The sequence below is a fragment of the Salmo trutta genome, chromosome 6 (genome assembly GCF_901001165.1).
Source record: "Salmo trutta chromosome 6, fSalTru1.1, whole genome shotgun sequence".
NCBI classification, from domain to species: domain Eukaryota; kingdom Metazoa; phylum Chordata; class Actinopteri; order Salmoniformes; family Salmonidae; genus Salmo; species Salmo trutta.
The window spans coordinates 37,851,693-37,875,788 of record NC_042962.1 but is presented as its reverse complement, the minus strand read 5'-3'; the positions used below and the strand labels follow the sequence as shown (position 1 = coordinate 37,875,788).

General features: G+C 43.4%; 1 protein-coding gene across 3 annotated transcripts in view; it reads left to right on the top strand.

Moving 5' to 3' along the window:
- Positions 1-8,261, top strand: part of LOC115195893 (MAGUK p55 subfamily member 7-like) — a 298,114-nt gene extending 289,853 nt beyond the window's left edge. For all 3 annotated transcript variants that reach the window (XM_029756238.1, XM_029756237.1, XM_029756236.1), the window contains one exon: positions 8,050-8,261. In XM_029756238.1, coding sequence (XP_029612098.1) covers positions 8,050-8,229 — 180 coding nt within the window. In that variant the 3' untranslated portion in view covers positions 8,230-8,261. The remainder of the gene's footprint in view (positions 1-8,049) is intronic.
- The last annotated feature ends 15,835 nt before the right edge of the window (positions 8,262-24,096 follow it).

Here is a 24,096-nt window from a genome sequence, read left to right as displayed (position 1 = left end):
TCAGAGGCTCAGCAGCTATTCTTAAAGTCATCCTTAAAGCATGAAATGATTACACACATTCAACGAATCACCACACTGACATACTGACATACGTATTCAAGTCAGTCTGACCACATCCCAGTCGTTTACTGACAACATCTCTGAGATCTCTGATATGTTTTTCTTTTTATTTCAATAAGAAAAAAGAAAATTATTGTCAGGCTCTCGGATATTAAGGTGTAAAGGTTAGTGACAAGGCCGTAGGTAAGCAGTGCCATCATACATGATGATGACCGTCCTGTGGGGTGAGAGGTCAGACAGAAAGAGGTAAGAGGTCGAAGGCCATACAACAGTCCAGTTGACTGTTGTATGACTTTTGGGTGAAAGTCTCTCTCTGCTCTCAGTGTGACTCATATGAACAGTAAGCGCAAGTTGTCAGAGACAAGGCAGACTTTTGAGACTTGCTCTGGACTATAATACCTTTATTAGATCTATAGTTCTCTCAGGTAACATAAATACAACCTCAACGTTTCTCTTTGTTACCTGGTTGGAATATGTCCAGTTGCCAAAGTCCTTTCTGTAAACCTTTATAGAGATTGACAGGCAGAGTTTTAAATCATCAGATCCCAGCTATTAAAGAAAGAAAGAAAAACCTTGTTTGGTGAAAATGTCACAGCGGTATTTTATTCTCGTCCTGCTGTATTTATTTCAGTGAGAATGCTAGAGGCAGCAGCTCTGGTCTGTTAGAATAATCCATTGTCCCATCCAGACTTCTTGAGAACAGACTTTTCATTGTTTTAACAGAGCTGTATACTGCTCTATTGTTTAACCTGTAATACATTCATATCTGTTTTAAGTGTGTCTGACACTTAATATGAGCCCCAAACATTCTGATATAATCAGATGTATACTGTAATATGGTAATGAATATGTCCAAATTCCTATTCCTAGTAATAGCAGTATAATAAGTAAAGGGATCATGAGATAGGGTATCTTACCTTTCCCTCTAGCCAAAGCAATGACATTCTGTCTTCTTTCAGAGTAAATCGGGGACCTCTTTGCCGAACCAGATCGGTTTTGAAATTTTCTGTCATTTTAATACATAGGGCAGGTGCATTTTATGTATATGAATAAAAGCAGATTTTCCATTGAGGGCTGAGGGGATGGCCAAGAACTCCTGCTGATGGCCAGAACTGAGAGGAGACTGAAGAGAGGGATGAGACCTGATGCTGGCTCTGACTCTGAGATCTCTGTCTCTTTCTTGGTCTCTGTTTCTTTCTTGGTGTCTGTTTCTCTCTCTGTCTCTTTCGTTTTCTTGGTCTCTGTCTCTGGTTTTCTCTCTTTCTCTCTCTCTCTTTGTGTCTTTCTCTCTCTCTTTCCCTCTGTCTTTCTGTCCCTATCTCTCTCTTCCTCTCTTTCTGTCCATCTTGGTCTGTCTGTCTCTCTCTTGTTCTTGTTTTCTTTCTTTCTCTCCTTCTCTCCCCATAATGTAAACGGTCACCCTTACCTGGCCTGCTATGATCATAGAGAGGGAGACATGCCATGGCATGGACACTGACTGACTGGTTGACATGGAAACGGCATACACAGCGTCTCTAGGGCTCGTTCTGTCCATGTCTACCCCACTGTCCTGCTGCAAGCGTAGAATTCAATAATTGAATGTATCTCTATGGCTGCCAGTTTATGGTCTAAGGTCCAAAGGGTTGGAGAGCTGCTGGCAGTAGTTGCTGAGTGTGCATCCCAAATGGCACCCTATTCCCTGCACTACTACTTTTGACCAGAGCTCTATGGGTGCTCTATATAGGGAATAGGGAGCTATTTGGGATGTAGCCTGGGTCACTGGGTCCACATCCAGCAGTTCTAGGCTTTCTGAGGGCTGACCACAGAGGAAGGCTACCAAGGATCAGCAGCCTCAGATCACTGGAGGGAATATATGGTGGACGGACCGACAGACTGAGCCGCTTCAACTTCCTCTCAGCCCAGACCAACGAACCTCCTGCTCCCTCCTCAACCTCTTCCCTTCCTCAGAGACAGAGGATGATAAAACCATCATGTCTTCTCACAAAAGACAATAGACCGTGAGATAATGTGGGTGGATTTTTACTGCCTTCTACAGTAGGTACAGTAGATACACTAGAGAGAGAGAGAGAGAGAGAGAGAGAGAGAGAGAGAGAGAGAGAGAGAGAGAGAGAGACCAAGAATGAGTCATGGTCAAAACAAATTGATGCAACAGTATCTAAGATGGGAAGAAGTCTGTCCATAATAAAGCGCTGCTCTGGACTACTGTCCAGTAGTGTGGTCAAGTGCCACAATTACAATTGGCCCAGAACAGGGCAACACGGCTGGCCCTTAAATGTACATGGAGAGCTAACATGAATAATATGCATGTCAATCTCTCCTGGCTCAAAGTAGAGGAGAGATTGACTTCATTACTGCTTGTATTTGACATGTTGAATGCACTGAGCTGTCTGTTTAAACTACTGGCACACAGCTCAGACACCCATTCATACCCCAGAATACATGCCACCAGAGGTCTCTTCACAGTCCCCAAGTCCAGAACAAACTATGGGAGGCGCACAGTACTACATAGAGCCATGACTACATGGAACTCTATTCCACATCAGGCAACTGATGCAAGCAGTAGAATCAGATTTTAAAAAACAGATAAAAATACACCTTATGGAACAGCAGGGACAGTGAAGAGACATACAAACACACACACAAAAGGCACACGCATACACACACGCGCGTGATAACATACGCATTATACATACACGTACACATAGATTTAGTGTTGTAGATATGTGCTAGTAGAGTAGTGGCCTGAGGGCACACACTTAATGTGTTGTGAAATCTGTAATGTAATGTTTTTAATTGTATATAAAAGCCTTCATTTTGCTGGATCCCAGGAAAGCAGCTAATGGGGATCCATAATAAATACAAAATACAATGGAGGGCAGTGTTGGACATTCAGAGGCAGGGTAGCCTAATGGTTAAGAGCGTTGCGCCAGTAACCGAAAGGTTGCTGGTTTGAATCCCCGAGCCGACTAGATGAACAATCTGTCGATGTGCCCTTAAGCAAGGAACTTAACCCTAATTGCTCCTGGAAGTTGCTCTGGATAAGAGCATGTAAATGTTTGTAGACTGGCTTGAAAATGCAGTCTGCGTCATGGTGACCATTTAATTTTAGTTGCACGACTAATCAACTATGAGGTGTTAAAACCGCTAGCAAGGGGGACATTCTAAAATGGTATTCTTCTGTCTGTCTGTCTGTCTGTCTGTCTGTGTGTGTGTGTCGTCAGTGTGTTTTTGTGCATCAGTGTGTTTGTTTCTGTTTGTGTTCCTGCCTATGAATGTGTCTGTATACAGTATATGTATTTATATTTGTGTGTTTGGCAGAGTCCCTGAGTGTGACCATATCTCAGCGGAGATCTGAAGCCCAGTGTTCCTTTAGAAAAAGGAGCTAGCTAAATCAAATCAAATCAAATTTTATTGGTCACGTGCACATGGTTAGCAGATGTTATTGCAAGTGTTGCAAAATGCTTGTGCTTCTAGTTCCGACAGTGCAGCAATATCAACAAGTAATCTAACAATTGCACAACAACTACCTAATACACACACATCTAAGTAAAGGGATGGAATAAGAATATATACATATTAATACAGTGGCAAGAAAAAGTATGTGAACCCTTTGGAAATACCTGGATTTCTGCATAAATTTGTCATACAATTTTATCTGATCTTTATCGAGGTCACAACAATAGACAAATAGTCTGCTTAAACTAACAACACACAAACAATTATATGGTCTCATGTCTTTATTGAACACACAATGTAAACATTCACAGTGCAGGGTGGAAAAAGTATGTGAACCCTTGGATTTAATAACCAGTTATTAAATCCAAGGGTTCACATACATTTTCCACCCTGCACTGTGAATGTTTACATTGTGTGTTCAATAAAGACATGAGACCATATAATTGTTTGTGTGTTGTTAGTTTAAGCAGACTATTTGTCTATTGTTGTGACCTCGATAAAGATCAGATAAAATTGTATGACAAATTTATGCAGAAATCCAGGTATTTCCAAAGGGTTCACATACTTTTTCTTGCCACTGTATTTATATGTATATATTCTTATTCCATCCCTTTACTTAGATGTGTGTGTATTAGGTAGTTGTTGTGCAATTGTTAGATTACTTGTTGATATTGCTGCACTGTCGGAACTAGAAGCACAAGCATTTTGCAACAGTTACAACATTTTGCTCCTTTGGCAGCAATAACCTCAACCAAAAGTTTTCTGTAGTTGCGGATCAGATGTATACAACGGTCAGGAGGAATTTTGGACCGTTCCTCTTCACAAAACTGATTTAATTCAGCAATAATCTTGGGATGTCTGGTTTCAACTGCCCTCTTGAGGTCATGCCACAGCATCTCAATCGGGTTGAGGTCAGGACTCTGACTGGGGCACTCCAGAAGATGTATTTTCTTCTGTTGAAGCCATTCTGTTCTTGATTTACTTCTGTGTTTTGGGTCGTTGTCCTGTTGCATCACCCAACTTCTGTTGAGCTTCAATTTGGTCGGACAGCCTAATATTCTCTTGGAAAATGTCTTGATAAACTTGAGAATACATTTTTCTGTCGATGATAGCAAGCTGTCCAGGTCTTGAGACAACAAAGCAACCCCAAACCATGATGCTCCCTCCACCATACTTTACAGTTGAGATGAGGTTTTGATGTTGGTGTGCTGTGCATTTTTTTCTCCACACAGTGTTGTGTCCCTTCCTAACAACTCAACTTCAGTTTCCACAGAATATTTTGCCAGTAGCGCTTTGGAACATCCAGGTGCACTTTTGCAAACTTCAGACGTGTAGCAATATTTTTTTTGGACAGCAGTGGCTTCTTCCGTGGTGTCTTCCCATGAACTCCATTCTTGTTTAGTGTTTTACGCATAGTGGACTCGTCAACTGAGATTTTCGCATGTTCCAGAGATTTCTGTAAGTCTTTAGCTGACACTAGGATTCTTCTTAACCTCATTGAGCACTCTGCGCTGTGCTCTTGCAGTCGTCTTTGCAGGATGGCCCCTCCTAGGGAGAGTAGCAACAGTGCTGAACTTTATCCATTTATAGACAATTTGTCTTACCGTGGACTGATGAACATCAATGCTTTTAGAGATAATTTTGTAACCCTTTCCAGCTTTATGCAAATCAACAATTCTTAATCTTAGGTCTTCTCTTTTGTTCAAGGCATAGTTCACATCAGGCAATGCTTCTTGTGAATAGCAAACTCAAATTTTGTGAGTGTTTTTTTATAGGGCAAGGCAGCTCTAACCAACATCTCCAGTCTCATCTCATTGATTGGACTCCAGGTTAGCTGACTCCTGACTCCTGATTCTAGTCCTTAGCCTAGGGGTTCACATACTTTTTCCAATCTACACTGTGAATGTTTAAATGATGTATTCAATACAGACAAGAAAAATATAATAATTTGTGTGTTACTAGTTTAAGGACACTATGTTTGTCTGTTGTTGTGACTTAGATGAAGATCAGATCAAATTTGAGGACCAATTTATTTGGAAATCCAGGTCATTTAAACGGTTAACATATTTTTTCTTGCCACTGTATATGGATGAGCAATAACCGAGCAGCATAGGCAAGGTGCAATAGATGGTATAAAATACAGTATATACATATGGGATGAGTAAAACCGAGTCAGCGTATAGATCAATGTTGTTCTCTGAGGCTAACCGGAACATATCCCAGTCGCGTGATCAAAACAATCTTAAAGCGTGGATTCCGATTGTTCAGACCATCATTGAATGGTTCTAGTCACTGGTACATCCTCTTTGAGTTTCTGCCTACAAGACGGTAGTAGCAAGATGGCGTCGTGGTCGGATTTACCGAAGGGAGGGCGGGGGAGGGCTTTGTATGCGTCGCGGAAGTTAGAGTAGCAGTGATCGAGTGTATTACCCCCGCACGTAGTGCAATCAATATGCTGATAGAATTTAGGTAGCCTTGTTCTTAAATTTGCTTTGCTATAAGAGGTTAAAATCCCCAGCTACAATAAATGCAGCCTCAGTATACATGGTTTCCAGGTTACATTGAGTCCAGTGAAGTTCCTTGAGGGGGAATGTACACAGCTGTGATGATAACTGACGAGAATTCTCTTGGGAGGTAATATGGCCGGCATTTGATTGTAAGGAATTCTAGGTCGGGTGAGTAGAAGGACTTGAGTTCCTGTATGTTGTTATGATTACACCATGAGGCATTAATTATGAAGCACACACCCCCGCCCTTCTTCTTCCCGGAGAGATGTTTATTCCTGTCGGCCTGACGCACAAAGTATCCCGGCGGCTGTACTTACTCTGACAGCATGTCCCCAGAGAGCCATGTTTCCGTGAAACAGAGTATGTTACAATCCCGAATGTCACTCTGGAAGGCAACCCTTGCCCTAATTTCGTCTACCTTGTTACCTAGAGACTAGACATTAGCGAGTAATATATTCGGAAGCGGTGGGTGGTGTGTGCACCTCCGAAGTCTTACCAGAAGGCCGCTATAGCCTCTCTAACCCTGCCATGTTCCTTTGTCTGGAATGGATCAGCCCATATAAACATATCACCGGGCAGTCTAATAACATCAGGAAGGGATGACTGGGCAAGAAATAGGTCCTAAAAGGCTAACCAGGTAATAAGTTGTCTAGGGAGCTACGATTAATTAGCATAGCCTGGTCCCAGATCTAGTTCGGCTGTCTTGTCAATCTCCATAGTAGTTGCAAAACAGCACAAACATATCAGGAACCAGGCTAGCGGTGGGGTCAGGAGTTATATACACTACATATCAAAAAGTATGTGGACACCTGCTCGTCGAACATCTCATTCCAAAATCATGGGCATTAATATGGAGTTGGTCCCCCCTTTGCTTCCATGACAGCCTCCAGTCTTCTTTGAAGGATTTCCACTAGATGTTGGAACATTGCTGCAGGGACTTGCTTCCATTCAACTTACAACTTCACACTTACACCACCAACCACATAAACTACTGCAGCATAAATACTGGAGGCTGAGTCAGGAGGGGTTGGGAAAGTAAAGCCATTCAGTAAAGCCATTCTACTGCCAGCGTTTGTCTATGGAGATTGCATTTTATACACCTGTCACCTCGACTTCACCTCAATTTTTTTTACACCTGTCAGCAACGGGAAACAGCCAAAGCCACTCATTTGAAGGGGTGTCCACATACTTTTGTATATACAGTATAGTGTAGCTACAGGAGTAGGTTCATGTGCCCAAGCCATTTCCTTTTCTGAAGGCCTCCCATTTTGAATGCCTTGTCCACACACTGTCATTGGCCTGTCACAATAAGTCCAAAGTGGCATGTATCAATTATGGCTTCTGTTACTTGTTTTGTCTGTCTCTTTGTCAATCACGGATTTGTTTTGTCTTTTTCTGCTTTTAGGCTTTTTTATTTTATTTTGTATCCAATGGAGGAAATTATGAAAATTCCTGGAGGTTTTGTGTGTAAGGTTTTGTAAAGAGGTCTAGGTGTCTTTCAGGGTCAAGCAGCTCTCTGTTTGTGTAATGCAGACGCTGGGAGTCCGGAAGCAAGTACAGGGGGTGACTTTAATAATAAATAGGACAATACAAAACAAGAGTAGCGTCTGGACATGAGAAACATAACTAATACTGCCTGGGAAAGAACCAAAGGGAGTGACAGATATAGGGGAGGTAATCATAGAAGTGATGGAGTCCAGGTGAGACGCAGGTGCGCGTAACGATGGTGGCAGGTGTGTGTAATAATAAGTAAACAGGCGACAATGAGCACCAGAGAGGGGGAGCGGAATAAGACGTAACAATTTGGGTCATTCTGTCTGTTTATTTGTGTTTTATGGCTGTTATGTTTGTGTTTATGTGAATGTCTCTGTCGTCCCTGAGATACTCACTAACTCATGCCCGTAACTCTTTCTTCATAGGCATTCGACAACAGCTTGACCCTGAGATAAGCAAAAAGTACATTTATTTTTCTCTCAAAACAGACAGTAAAATATCTATTCTAGTCCATGATATTCTTGTCCAACAGGAGGAGGACTTCCTGGAAATGGTGAGCACCGGCCAGCAGATGGAGAGCCAATACGGCCACTTGTTTGAGAAGGTGATCGTCAACGACGACCTGACAGCAGCATTCAGTGAACTGAAGGTGGCTCTGAAGAAGGTGGAGACAGACACTCACTGGATACCCATCAGATGGACTCACTCCTGAGAACCACAGAGAGAGAAAAACTTTTTGAGAAAGAAGATTAAAAAGGAAGGATTTTTTAACAAAGTTGTTTGTGTGTATATATATATATATATATATATATATATGTATACATATATATATACATATATATATATATATATATATATATATATATATATATATATATATATATTTACCCTTATTTCTGACATGTGTGTGGTGGGCATTGTTGGATAGCAGTGAACTGACTTTATATAGTGCACTACCCACAGGGCTCTGGTCAATGTACTATGTAGGAAATATGGTGCCATTTGGGATGAAGCCTGTATCTCTCTCTGGGTCTTCCACTGGGCCCTGTCCAGCGCAGTCAACAGTCAACGCACTGGACATCTGAGGGTGGGGCTGGGGCTGGTCTGATCTGGTTTTAGAGCGCTGCTCTGTCTTCAGATCGGTTTCACTGTGACTGCCAATCAGTGCTGTGCCAGTACGTACTGTAACTACGGGCTCCTTCCTTAGTGTGTTTTTAACATTAGTTTATAGAAAACAAAGGGATTTGTATTTTTCTGTTTCTGGATTGACAGTGGGCGGTGTTTACATGTACATTTCTGTATATTACTGCAAAGCCTCAAGAAGAGAATAATGGGGAAAGAGATACAAATAAACAGTTTGCCTTCAAGTCTTAAACTCTGCTTCGGTCCAAAAGTACACCCTTTTCTCTATGTAGTGCACTACTTTTGACCAAGGCCCATAACAATCTGGTCAAAAATAGTCCACTATATAGGGGCAGGGTACCATTTCGGATGCACCTTCAAACTCCGATAAACTATGCCCTTGCCGTTTTTAACGCTTCCATAGACGGTTATGCCAAGATGGCAAAGCAAAATGTCGGCAGGTACAGTACACTCAACGAAGGGCAACAACAGATGTAATTGTATTTAAGAGAAATTTATATATTTTAATATTTTTCTGCTGTTTTACATACCTTTTATATATGACATATCTATAACATCGTTTATAAAGAAGCACCATGATACTGTCACTGTACAACCTGAGGTGATTTCTGATGTTACTTTGATGTTGGAAGCCTTCTTTCAAGGCATCAGATAGACAGTGTCTTGTCGTCGTGCCTCAAGTACCTCAAGTTTCCGTGCCCTACGTTCTAATTGGCACCCTTATTCCCTATATAGGGATTTAGGACAACGCCTGGGTGTTTTATACTTTTTATTTAGGAGCTATTTAAAAAGAGATATTTAAACCCTACTTTGAATACTTTACTCATGACGGTGACCAAGCAGCAAAACAATTTGCCAATTAAACTACCAGACATTGGCTCGTCATTTGTAAGTAAAATGTTCTCAATCTAGTATAATTAGGGTGGAGTGGAGTTAGCCTTAATTTATTCTCATAAAACAGGCCTAAAACAAGGAACCTTACAGAGGGCTCCATAGCGCTAATAGATTTACAACAGACCGAAACAAAAAAGTAGCTGCTTCTAACTTAACAAGGTTCATGTTATATAGAGAAAGGTTAGAGTTGCTAGTCCTCCGCACCTCTCTTTCTAATTCCCTCCTGTCCGTATGTCTATCCCTCTACCCTTTTCCTGCTATTCAGTTTCTGTATCCCACGGTTAGGTGGCTAGACTATAAAGTGTATGTTGGATTGTTTGATGAGATCATTTCTGGTGCTATGATGTTGAGTGTTTAACAATTCTGGTAACTTTCCCAAAATTTTATAGAGAGTTACCTGAATTTTGCAACCCTAATCATGTCTGATGTTCAAAGACCCTACACAGATGGAAGTTGAATTCAGCTTCCTCTCGACATTTCATACAGTTCCTCCTGTATAGGGTAGCAACTATTTATATTTTTTTAATTCTCTGGTTTTCCAGGATTCCTGGTTGGAATATTCCTGGAATCAGGAGGGAATTACCAGGAAATTCTCGAATCCTTACCGGAATTCTCCAACCCTACTCCTGTAGTCTGGGTTTAGGCCCTGCTGGGTGCAGTGACCTCACGTTCTCTCTCTTCCCAAGTTTTCACACTTACACCACCAACCATGGGTGTTAGTTCGTTAGCTCTGTGTCTAGCTAAGGTCATGAAGAGGCACCACAGCTATCTCTCTCTCTGTCTGGTGTCTGTTTTCTCTTTTAAAGCTGTTCCCTCTATCTCTCTTTTCTTTTATCCCTTTATTTTTATTGATCAAAAAATGTCTTAGTTTAGTTTTTTTCTGATTATCAAGCCTATTTAAAGGGATATTTTTGTTTCAGGTTAAGCCACTAGAATACCATGCTTATCTACACTACCGGTTTAACCCTTAAGTTTTCCCATCATTTTATTACATGTTCATGTTATGTTAGGTTCATAATTACCCTCTAGCCATCCATATCATTGATCGGATTCAGGAGTTCAGTCTGTGAGGATATTTTTCTTCAGACTGAATATTAAATACTTTATTAGGCAAGTTGTAAGAGTTTTCTTTTTATTTGTACATTTTATATTAAAATATTCAACCAAATGTGTATTTTTTAAGATGTTAATAAGTATGGCAAGTGAACGATGATTGTAGCCGTGAGAGAATTTTACTCTCATAACAGTGATATGGGACACTTGGGGTTGTTAGAATCGTGTGTGTCTAGAATGTGTTTCTGAGCCCTTGAGTGCCATTTAGCTCAACTTTCACTCGCGCCGATGAAGAAGAAAAACACCTTCACAGAGACACTTTGAGTGCACACTTGTGTAAATAGAACTCAGATGCTTTGTCCGAAATGGCACCTGATTCCCTTTATAGTGCACTACTTTTCACCAGGGCCCATAAGTAATGCGCTATGTAGGGAATAAGGTGCCATTTGGGTTGGAACCTCACATTCACATCTTTCATCTGTAGATGACTGGCTTCATCAGAGAGCAGTGATCATTGCTAATTTATTTATCATCTAAGCCATTACTGTCGTAGACAGCTCTGCTGTGTTGACATCCTAGCCTCAGAGAGACCATTGATATCAATCAATCAATTATCACCTGAATGAGAGCTCTGAGTTGAGTAGGGTCATGGAGTGAGGACTGAAACCTGTGTCTGTATATCTGTCTATTTGTTGAAACTTGAAGCCTGCAGTGTTGCCTAATTAAACAATGTTATGTTGTCTAACGGGCCAAATGACTAACTCAGGTGTCACTGACTGGGCCTGGACCTTCAAACACAATGGCTTTAGTATAGCAGAGGGGGATCTGGAGAAGTCCTGAGGCTACATCCAAAAATGCCACCCTATTCCCGACTGTACCTAGTGCACTACTTTTGGCCAGAGCCTTGGTCAAAAGTAGTGCACTATATAGGGTATAGGGTGCCATTTGGGACAAGGGCTCAGATTGTCTGAGTGGCACGCCGATGGATTTTCTCTCCGAGCTGATGCTTGATGACGATCCAAAACAAACCCTTCCGCTCAAAACATGTCGCCTCAGTAACCTTCACATTCCCTCTGTTCCACAGAGCTCACATTGATGGCTGCCGTGTGGAGCGGGGCAGGAGTTCACAGGCCCAGGCAGGGAGGGAGGGATGAGGAGGAGGAGAAGAGAGGGGGGTGAGGAGTGGAGCAGGACAGGAGTTTACAGGTCGAGGGCGGGAGGGATAAGGAGGTGAGGAAAGGGGGATGAGGTAGGGAGGACAGGAGTTTACAGGCTGAGATAGGAAAAGAGGGTTGAGGAAAGGGAGATGAAGGGAAGGATGAGGAGCAGGAAAGAGGTGGCTGGGAACAGGCCGGGAGGGAGTGGTGGGGAAAGGAGAGGAGGGAGCGGGGAGGAGAGTGGGGGAAGGTCAGGGAGAGGTAATGGCACTCTGTGAGGAGGCCAAGGGGAAGGGTTTCACTCTCCTCTTCCCCTTAATTGGGATTAAGGAGTGATGTGGGACTCACTCACTTACTCACCGTGCTCCACAGTACCTGTGTGTCCCAAACGGTACCCTATTCCCTTTATAGTGCACTACTTTTGACCATGGTCCAAAGGGTAGTATAGTAGTGCACTACAAAGGGAATAGGGTGTAATTTTGAATGCACTACTGTAAGTGGGGACATGAGAAGGAGCTGGAGCTGGCCCGACATGCCAGGCTTTTAGAGGTAAGAGAGAGAGAGGGAGGGACACAGAGGGAGAGAGGGAGGAAGACAGATTTCCACTTGGGTTTTACCTTCCAAAAGCCATCAAGCTCAATGATCCATATTTAACACAAGAAAAATACTGCCTCACATCGTCCCCCGGGCGTGGGAAACCAGAGCCGTGGGAACGTGGGCCGAGTGACAGGTAAGAAAAGGTTGTAGAGCTTCTAAGTGAGCGCTGAATTTCCCTCCATTTCCCTCTATGTCATAACACCCATGTTAACGGTGCCCGCTGTCTGGTCTACATCCCAAATCGCACCCTATATTTTCCCTTTATAGTGCACTACTTTTGACCAGAGCCCTATGGGTACCCTATTCCCTTTATAGTGCACTGCTTTTGACCGGAGCCCTATGGGTACTACTATTCCCTTTATAGTGCACTACTTTTGACCAGGGCTCATTTGAGATGCACACTGTGTTTGGGGATTGCTGGCTGGATGTCCTGGGTAAAGGTGTCCCTCTCTTCCCAGCCTCCAATGAGGCAAAGTGACTGGAGTCACTTCCATCTCCACGCTCCTGTCCTCTCTGGTTTAGTTCTTCTCTGAACAGCTCACAAAGGATTTGTCCCAATATAGGGCCCAATTCTGACCCGAGTTAAGTGTACGCGTAAATGGAATGTATTTCCCTTTTTATGCACTATGTGTATTATGACGAACTTAAACATGAGAATAGCGTGCTTTTCACCCACTATTCGTTTTGGGTGGAGATCGAATAAATGAAGATGTGGGGGAGGTGTGTACAGATATGCTGTATTCTGACTTTGACTAAATTCCCCAATAATTCCGCCACCTTTACGCATGAAGAAGTTCTAGGGAACGTAATGGTTCCAAGTAGAAAAAGCATCTACTTTTTTCAGATATAAATAACACCATTGTCCATGCACTTTAATTGACATCTTTATAAGAGATATTGATTAGAGTAGGTAAATGAGTAATCCATTTGGATAAGGGAATTGTAAATACACTACATTACCAAAAGTATGTGGACACCTGCTCGTCGAACATCTCATTCCAAAATCATGGGCATTAATATGGAGTGGGTCCTCCCTTTGCTTCTATAACAGCCTCCAGTCTTCTGGGAAGGCTTTCCACTAGATGTTGGAACATTGCTGCGGGGACTTGCTTCCATTCAGCCACAAGAGCATTAGTGAGGTCAGGCACTGATGTTGGGCACTAAGGCCTGGCTCACAGTCAGCGTTCCAATTCATCCCAAAGGTGTTCAATGGGGTTGAGGTCAGAGCTCTGTGCAGTTTAGTTAAGTTCTTTCACACTGATCTTGATAAACCATTTCTGTATGGACCTCGCTGAAACAGGAAAGGGCCTTCCCCAAACTCTTGCCACAAAGTTGGAAGCACAGAATCGTCTAGAATGTCATTGTATTCTGTTACGTTAGTTCCCTTCAATAGAACTAAGGGGCCTAGCCTTAACAATGAAAACAGCCCCAGACTATTATTCCTCCTCCACCAAACTTTACAGTCGCCAAACACAGATTAGTCCGCCAGACTGCCATATGGTGAAGCGTGATTCATCTTCTCCAGAGAACACATTTCCACCACATTTCCACTGAGTCCAATGGCGGTGAGCTTTAGACCACTCCAGCCGACGCTTGGCATTGCGTATGGTGATCTTAGGCTTGTGTGTGACTTGTGTGCGGCCATGGAAACCCATTTCATGAAGCTCCCGACGAACAGTTCTTCTGCTGAACAAAGACATGTAGGCTAATTAAAATGTTATGGAGCGGCGTGCAGACCAAGCCGTAACAGTTTGAACCTGACGCATGGCGCATTACTTGGTTGTGTCAAGTTCCGTGGTTAGTGCAGGCAATAGACAAGGGTATAGCCTACTATTGTACATTATTGTCATTATTACTGTATAAGTCTATGTACACTATACTTCCAACATTACCATGGGTTAAAGAACTGAATGTGGCAATTTTCTGAATGAATTAAACTACCGTTTTCTTTCTTTCGTGCGTAAAGTCTATTCATAAATACTTTGTTAACCCTAAATAATCTACAAGATCAGAGTATTTTTTATCTCCCAATTTTTGTTGAAACGGAGACGAATATGCATGTATTTAGATGGATTTCTTAAATTTATTCCTAATATTCTGAACCCGTTCTCTCAATGTTTTCTATTGTCTGTCCACAAAATTCAAACTAGAAGGTACACCATATTTAAAGGGATGGCTTAAGATAAATGTACTGAAAACCCTATTGAATGAAAACTCCACAAGAAAATCTCTTGGCCACCAAGTGGGAGGGTTTTCAGCAGTTGAATTACATTTATTCAGTGTGTGCAAGGGACGCCTGCAAAGCTTGTTACGCACCTTCATAACAGTCTGAATACCAACTACTGAGAAGTGTGTAGGGAAGGCGTGTTTAGAAAGCAATCATTTCATAAGTCGGAATCAGGCCCATATTGCACGACATTTGACCAGGCTCATAAGGCTCTGGTCAAAAGCAACACTAGGTTGGGAATGTGCCAATTCAGACACATTCATGAGCCTCAGCTCGCTTTCAATCTACAGTACAGTGTTTTTGTGACCTCCACTACATCACCCATTGTGTTTCATCCATGTGTTTATTTGACCATGTCCAAGTTTGAGTGTTTTTGACCTCTTGCCCGTTCGAGTATGTTTTGATAACACCCAAAACATTGTGCATGATGGTGATGGGTTCCATGTGAGATTCCAAGAGTTCTGTTCATCAAAATAACGTTGTACCTGACATTCATGACATTCTGTCATGGGTGGTTGTGACTGACACACCATTTTCTCTCCCATCACACTGACATGTAGAGGTAGTCAGTCCTCTTCTCACGCCTTGTAGGGGCCTTATGGGGAAGGAGGAATGCCACTCTCTCAGTCAGACGTCAGTCTGTCGGTGCTAGGCCCAAAATGTTGCATCAGCTTGAAGCCATCGTGTTTCACACACTTAGAAAACCATGAAGACAGAAACACATGTTCCCACTATTAGGTTTCTCCCACAGTGCCACAGACAATCAGGGAACTGATCTCCCTCTTTCTCTCACTCTCTCTTGCCCCCAATCACATGAATCAGGGATGATTTGACAGATGGCGATATCATAGTGATCAATGAATTGTGAATTGTGTGTTTTAAAGGGCAATAAATGTCATGTGTGCCTGTATTAGTCCCTGACTGATTAAAGAAAACAAACCGTCCTCTTCCTCCTCTCTCTCTTCCTCCTACCTGGTCCTTGGAGAGCAGCTATAGTTGTGTGATTATGAACCATGTACAGCCCAAGTCCATGCAGCAATAGTTTCTCCAGTTATGACATTAATGTGACTTTGAGAGCTCGCAGAATGAAAGAGCTGCTGTACTTTTTTCCTTGTTTCCTCCTCCCTCTCTAATGGTTTAGCCGAGCAGAGCAGAGAGCAGCTTAAGGAATCCACTGAATTTATAGCATTAAATGTTCACCTTTTATCTCTGATTCACAAGATTAATGTTGAGCTCCGCAGGGCCTTTAGTACGTTTTCATGATTCGCTCTCCTTGTGCCTTTTGATGTATTTATTTTCATGTAAATAAATTGCCATATTAACTGGGCCCTTTGTTTGGAGGGAGAGGGCCAGAGCCAGGCTATAGCGGGGCAGAGAGAGAGAGAGAGAGAGAGGGAGAGGAGGAGCCAAACAGATGAACAGGAGATTGTTGTGGAAAAGCCAGACAGCCATAATAGTGAAGCACAGTGACATGTCACAGAGGTTTCTACAGCGTTCCCTCTGATTCTTTTTGGAAACCATTAAAGCAAAGTGTCTCACCCTCCCCTGTCTTCATATACACTCCAATTGGTTTGATTTACTGCTCTAAATTACAACGCCAGGGCCAATATCCTGAACCCTGCTCAACGTGATAAGTCTTTACGTTCGCTTCATGACAAATTGTACATCATGCGCATCAGAGGGGGGAGACGAGGAAGGGGGAGGAGGGGAGGTAGCGAGGGTGCCCTGGACTCCTGCTGAGATCAGATCTCTTCATAAAGGTTCTCTTCTTAAAAGAACCATTTTCTCTCTCTCTCTCCCTCTATTTCCCTCTCTCCCTCTCTCTCTGTCTGTCCTTTTGTCTCCCCCTCCCCTTCTTTTTATCTCTCTTCCTCTCTATCTTTCGCTCTTTCTCAATAGTAGCCCGTTCAATCCTGCTCTGTCCCTGCTTTCATGTTGTGATCCGGCCCGTCACCATCCCTTGGCCGTCGCAGGATTTGCTTCTCTGTAATCCTCATCCCTACTAAATGCTCTTAACTGGAGGGAGAGTTCCAACCAGGCTGTGTCCTTAATGGAGCCCTATTCCCTAAACATTGCAACAGTTCTGACCAGGGCTCTGGTCAAAAGTAGAGCACTATATAGCGAATAGGGTGCCATTTGGGACACATCCCCAGTGCTGGCTTGGGCTTCCGCCCACCCTGTCTGTCTTCTGCTAATTAACAACACATTACCTCATGTCTGTAGGCAAAGGTCTTCAGGCCCTGTTACCTTGAGCTGTATTACTCAATTACACACAGAGCCTGGGGAACGTAGGGGAGAGGAGAGGAGTGAACAAGGGATGCCCTTCATACCTCTGAATGGCAATGTCCGAAATGGCACACGATTCCCTACATAGTGCTCTACTTTTGACCGCAGCCCTATGGGCCCTGGTCAAAAGTAGTGCACAGCTGCCATTTGGGAAGCAAGTCCATGTCTCGGAGTCAGTGTACTAACCCCTGATGAGAATTATAACAACATACTGAGCTGAGGCTCGCTCTAATATCCATAGCATGGACCAGTCAGCAGGTAATTAATGCTGGGTGGCATATGTATACATTCGGGCTGCATCTCAAATGGCACCCTATTCCATAAATAGTGCACTATTTTTTACCAGAGTCCTATGGGCCCTGATCAAAACTAGTGCACTATTAGGGAATAGGGTTCGATTTCTGATACGGCCTCTGTATACATTGCCTGTAAAGGCTGTGCAGGTTAAGGTTGGAGAGAGGCCCCCTGTGTAATGTGAAAATGACAGCAAGGGGGGAAAGTTCAGGGGGAGGGGTCCATCGTTAGTTGTAGTGGAAATTCCTCTGACGTGTGGAGGTAAAACAAGGTAGAGTGGCCGAGGCTGTGTGATCGCATTGACTATGTTACGGCGCCGCAAAGCTGTCCACCTGTATTTTCCTAAACTTTCACTGTGCTGTTCCCCAGAGACTTGCCGACCTCTCTGTACCCAGTTCTTAATTATTCAGCCTGATACTGTCATGTTTAAAGTTAGAGGTATGGAGGTCGAGACTGCCTTAGTGAAATTAGCACAGTCACTAATTGTTGTGAAGGGGAAACAGACTAAAGTTGAAGTCGGAAGATTACATACACCTTAGCCAAATACATTTAAACTCAGTTTTTCAAAATTCCTGAAATTTAATCCTAGTAAAATGACCTGTCTTATGTCAGTTAGGATCCCCCTTTATTTTGAGAATGTGAAATGTCCCAATAATAGTAGAGAGAAGGATTTATTTCAGCTTTTATTTCTTTCATCACATTCCCAGTGGGTCAGAAGTTTACATACACTCAAATAGTATTTGGAAGCATTGCCTTTAAATTGTTTAACTTGGGTCAAACGTTTCAGGTAGCCTTTCACAAGCTTCCCACAGTAAGTTGGGTGAATTTTGGCCCATTCCTCCTGACAGAGCTGGTGTAACTGAGTCAGGTTTGTAGGCCTCCTTGATCGCACGCTTTTTCAGTTGAGGTCAGGGCTTTGTGATGGTCACTCCCATACCTTGACTTTGCTGTCCTTGGGCCATTTTGCCACAACTTTGGAAGTATGTGTTAGGGGTGCATAACCGGTGGCAGGGAAGTCAGACGCAGGAGAGCAGAACTAGGTAATAGCCGGAGCAGTTTAATAGCAAAACCAACGGCATAAAAATAACAAGACATGGGTACAAAACCCGTCGCGCACCAGTCAGCACGTGCACAAGCACTTACAATAAACAATACCACACAAAGACATGGGGGGAACAGAGGGTTAAATACACAACACGTAATGAGAGAATGAAAACCAGGTGTGTGGGAAAACAAGACAAAACAAATGAAAAATGGATCGGCGATGGCTAGAGGTCTTGGTTGATTTCTTTTGATTTTCCCATGATGTGAAGCAAAGAAGCACTGAGTTTGAAGGTTGGCCTTGAAATACATCCACAGGTACACCTCCAATTGACTCAAATGATGTCAGTTAGCCTATCAGAAGCTGTTAAAGCCATGGCATCATTTTCTGGAGATTTCAAGCTGTTTAAAGGCAGTGTCAACTTAGTGTATGTAAACTTCTGACCCACTGGAATTGTGATAAAGTGAATTGTAAGTGAAATAATCTGTCTGTAAACAATTGTTGGAAAAATGACTTGTGTCATGTACAAAATAGATGTCCTAACTGACTTGCCAAAACTATGGTTTGTTAACAAGAAATTTGTGGAGTGGTTGAAAAACGAGTTTTAATGACTCCAACCTAAGTGTATGTAAACTTCCGAGTTCAACTGTATATGTGTATACGTACATTTTTAAACTTAAAGAAACGTCCTCTCACTGTCAACTGCGTTAATTTTCAGCAAACTTAACATGAGTAAATATTTGTATGAACATAAGATTCAACAACTGAGACATAAACTGAACATGTTCCACAGACATGTGACTAACAGAAATTGAATAATGTGTCCCTGAACAAAGGGGGGGTCAAAATCAAAAGTCAGTCAGTATCTGGTGTGGCCACCAGCTGCATTAAGTACTGCAGTGCATCTCCTCCTCATGGACTGCACCAGATTTGCCAGTTCTTGCTGTGAGATTTTACCCCATTCTTCCACCAAGGCACCTGCAAATTCCCGGACATTTCCCTCACCCTCCAATCCAACAGGTCCCAGACGTTTTTTTATTTTTTATTTTTATTTTATTTATTTATTTCACCTTTATTTAACCAGGTAGGCAAGTTGAGAACAAGTTCTCATTTACAATTGCGACCTGGCCAAGATAAAGCAAAGCAGTTCGACAACATACAACAACACAGAGTTACACATGGAATAAAACAACATACAATCAATGATGCAGTAGAAAAAATAAGACTATATACAATGTGAGCAAATGATGTGAGATAAGGGGGGTAAAGGTAAAAAATGCCATGGTGGCAAAGTAAATAAAGTATAGCAAGAAAAACACTGGAATGGTAGATTTGTAGTTTGAAGAAAGTTCAAAGTTAAAATATAAATAATATGGTGCAAAGGAGCAAAATAAATAAAATAAATAAATACAGTAGGGGAAGAGGTAGTAGTTTGGGCTAAATTATAGATGGGCTATGTACAGGTGCAGTGATCTGTGAGCTGCTCTGACAGCTGGTGCTTAAAGCTAGTGAGGGAGATAAGTGTTTCCAGTTTCATAGATTTTTGTAGTTCGTTCCAGTCATTGGCAGCAGAGAACTGGAAGGATCTCTCCTTCCAGTTCTCTGCTGCCAATGACTGGAACGAACGACCAAAGGAGGAGTTGGCTTTAGGGGTGACCAGAGAGATATACCTGCTGGAGCGCGTGCTACAGGTGGGTGCTGCTATGGTGACCAGTGAGCGGAGATAAGGAGGGACTTTACCTAGCAGGGTCTTGTAGATGACCTGGAGCCAATGTGTTTGGCGACGATTATGAAGCGAAGGCCAGCCAACGATAGCGTACAGGTCGCAGTGGTGGGTAGTATATGGGGCTTTGGTGACAAAACGGATGGCACTGTGATAGACTGCATCCAGCTTGTTGAGTAGGGTATTGGAGGCTATTTTGTAAATGACATCGCCGAAGTCGAGGATTGGTAGGATGGTCAGTTTTACGAGGGTATGTTTGGCAGTATGAGTGAAGGATGCTTTGTTGCGAAATAGGAAGCCAATTCTAGATTTCACTTTGGATTGGAGATGATTGATGTGAGTCTGGAAGGAGAGTTTACAGTCTAACCAGACACCTAGGTATTTGTAGTTGTCCACAAATTCTAAGTTAGAACCGTCCAGAGAAGTTATGCTGGACGGGCGGGCAGGTGCAGGCAGCGATCGGTTGAAGAGCATGCATTTAGTTTTACTTGTGTTTAGGAGCAGTTGGAGACCACGGAAGGAGAGTTGAATGGCATTAAAGCTCGTCTGGAGGGTTGTTAACACAGTGTCCAAAGAAGGGCCAGAAGTATACAGAATGGTGTCGTCTGCGTAGAGGTGGATCAGAGATTCACCAGCAGCAAGAGCGACATCATTTATGTATACAGAGAAAAGAGTTGGCCCAAGAATTGAACCCTGTGGTACCCCCATAGAGGCTGCCAGAGGTCCAGACAGTAGGCCCTCCGATTTGACACACTGAACTCTGTCAGAGAAGTAGTTGGTGAACCAGGCGACGCAATCGTTTGAGAAACCAAGGCTACTGAGTCTGCCGATGAGGATGTGGTGATTAACAGAGTCAAAAGCTTTGGCCAGGTCAATGAATACGGCAGCACAGTAATGTTTCTTATCGATGGCGGTTACGATGTCGTTTAGGACCTTGAGCGTGGCTGAGGTGCACCCATGACCAGCTCTGAAACCAGATTGCATAGCGGAGAGGGTGCGGTGAGATTCGAAATAGTCGGTAATCTGTTTGTTGACTTGGCTTTCGAAGACCTTAGAACGGCAGGGTAGGATGGATATAGGTCTGTAGCAATTTGGGTCAAGAGTGTCACCTCCTTTGAAGAGGGGGATGACAGCAGCTGCTTTCCAATCTATGGGAATCTCAGACGATACGAAAGAGAGGTTGAACAGGCTAGTAATAGGGGTTGCAATAATTTCGGCAGATAATTTTAGAAAGAAAGGGTCCAGATTGTCAAGCCCAGCTGATTTGTAGGGGTCCAGATTTTGCAGCTCTTTCAGAACATCAGCTGAATGGATTTGGGAGAAGGAGAAATGGGGGAGGCTTGGGCGAGTAGCTGTGGGGGGTGCAGTGCTGTTGAATGCAGTAGGGGTGGTTAGGTGGAAAGCATGGCCAGCCGTAGAAAAATGCTTATTGAAATTCTCAATTATAGTGGGCTTATCGGTGGTGACAGAGTTTCCTATCCTCAGTGCAGTGGGCAGTTGGGAGGAGGTGTTCTTATTCTCCATGGACTTTACAATGTCCCAGAACTTTTTAGAGTTGGAGTTGCACGAAGCAAATTTCTGTTTGAAAAAGCTAGCCTTGGCGTTTCTAACTGCCTGTGTGTATTGGTTTCTAACTTCCCTGAAAAGTTGCATATCGCGGGGGCAGTTCGATGCTAATGCAGAACGCCACAGAATATTTTTGTGTTGGTTAAGGGCAGTCAGGTCTGGGGAGAACCAAGGGCTATATCTGTTCCTGGTTCTAAATTTCTTGAAAGGGGCATGCTTATTTAAGATGGAGAGGAAGGCATTTTTAAAAAATAACCAGGCATCCTCTACTGACGGGATGAGGTCAATGGCCTTCCAGGATACCAGGGCCAGGTCGATTAGAAAGGCTTGCTCGTTGAAATGTTTCAGGGAGCGTTTGACAGTGATGAGTGGAGGTCGTTTGACCGCTGACCCATTACGGGTGCAGGCAATGAGGCAGTGATCGCTGAGATCTTGGTTGAAAACAGCAGAGGTGTATTTAGAGGGCACGTTGGTTAGGATGATATCTATGAGGGTGCCAGTGTTTGCGGCTTTGGGGTTGTACCTGGTGGGTTCATTAATAATTTGTGTGAGATTGAGGGCATCAAGCTTGGATTGTAGAATGGCTGGGGTGTTAAGCATGTCCCAGTTTAGGTCACCTAGTAGCACGAGCTCTGAAGATAGATGGGGGGCAATCAGTTCACATATGGTGTCCAGAGCACAGCTAGGGGCCGAGGGGGGTCTATAGCAGGCGGCAACGGTGAGAGACTTGTTTTTGGAGAGGTGGATTTTTAAAAGTAGTTCAAATTGTTTGGGTACAGACCTGGATAGCAGGACAGAACTCTGCAGGCTATCTCTGCAGTAGATTGCAACACCGCCCCCTTTGGTCGTTCTATCTTGTCTGAAAACGTTGTAGTTAGGGATGAAGATTTCACAGTTTTTGGTGGACTTCCTAAGCCAAGATTCAGACACAGCTAGGACATCCGGGTTGGCAGAGTGTGCTAAAGCAGTGAATAAAACAAACTTAGGGAGGAGGCTTCTAATGTTAACATGCATGAAACCAAGGTTATTACGGTTACAGAAGTCATCAAAAGAGAGCGCCTGGGGAGTAGGAGTGGAGCCAGGCACTGCAGGGCCTGGATTCACCTCTACATCCCCAGAGGAGCAGAGAAGAATAAGTATGAGGGTACGGCTAAAAGCTATAAGAATTGGTCGTCTGTGACGTCCAGAATAGAGAGAAAAAGGAGCAGGTTTCTGGGGGCGATAAAATAGCTTCAAGGTATAATGTACAGACAAAGGTATGGTGGGATGTGAGTACAGAGGAGGTAAACCTAGGCATTTAGTGATTATGAGAGAGATATTGTCTCTAGAAACATCATTGAAACCAGAAGATGTCATAGCATGTGTGGGTGGAGGAACTGAGAGGTTGGATAAGGTATAATGAGCAGGGCTAGATGCTCTACAGTGAAATAAGCCAATAAACACTAACCAGAACAGCAATGGACAATGCATATTGACATTAAGGAGAGGCATGCTTAGCCGAGTGATCAAAGGGTCCAGTGAGATTCAGACAGCTAGCAGGGCCATAGGTAGCAAGCTGGTGGTAGATGGGAGGGAGGTCTGTTTTTAGCCACCTCGTGCGTTTCCGTCTGTGGGTTAGTGGGGTTCCGTGTGGAAGGGGGGACCTGTCCAAATTGGCAAAATAGTTAGTTATAGTGGCCCAAGAAAAGTGTCCGATAGACCTATTCAGATCGCAGCCGAAAAGACAGCTAACGATTAGCCGGCCGCAGATGGGCGATCAGGTTACGTCGCGACGGAGGGGCCAGTTGGATAACTCCCTCGGGCAGATAACGTCGGTGGTCCAGTCGTGAAGACCCGATGGGGCTCCGCATCGGCAGTAAAACGGGTCAGGATAGGTGAGTTGTAGCCCAGGAGACACTTCAGCTGGCTAGCTCAGGAATAGCCCACGAGTGGCTGACGGAACTCTTCAGCTGGCTAGCTGGCTAGCTCCGTAATAATGTGTGTTAATTCCGTGACCGACGTTGCCAATAGTCACTCAGGTAGCAGCTAGTTAGCTGCAAGATCCAGGTGTAAATGTCCAGAGCCTGCGGTAGAAATCGGGGAAAGGAGAGAGAATAGGTCCGATATGCTCTGGTCTGAGTCGCGCTGTACAAAAACTGCCGATAGCTTTTCGAGCTAATGGATAGCTGAGGACAGCTAACCGTGGCTAGCTGAACTTCAACGTTAGCCAGTGAAAATGGCTAACCTCTGGCTAGCTTCTGTTGTGGAATTCAGATGAGGTAAATAATACTTTCTTTTTTTTTTTAATTGGTGAGGCTGGTTGCAGGAGAGTGCTTTGAGGTTGAGTATTTAGAATAAAAAAATGTAAAAAGATAAGTGAAGAAAAAAATATGTAAATATATATATATATACACGGGACACGACAGGACGTCTGAACTGCTACGCCATCTTGGATGGGATTGAGATCCGGGCTCTTCGCTGGCCATGGCAGAACACTGACATTCCTGTCTTGCAGGAAATCACTCACAGATTGAGCAGTATGGCTGGTGGCATTGTCATGCTGGAGGGTCATGTCAGGATGAGCCTGCAGAAAGGGTACCACATGAGTACCACATGAG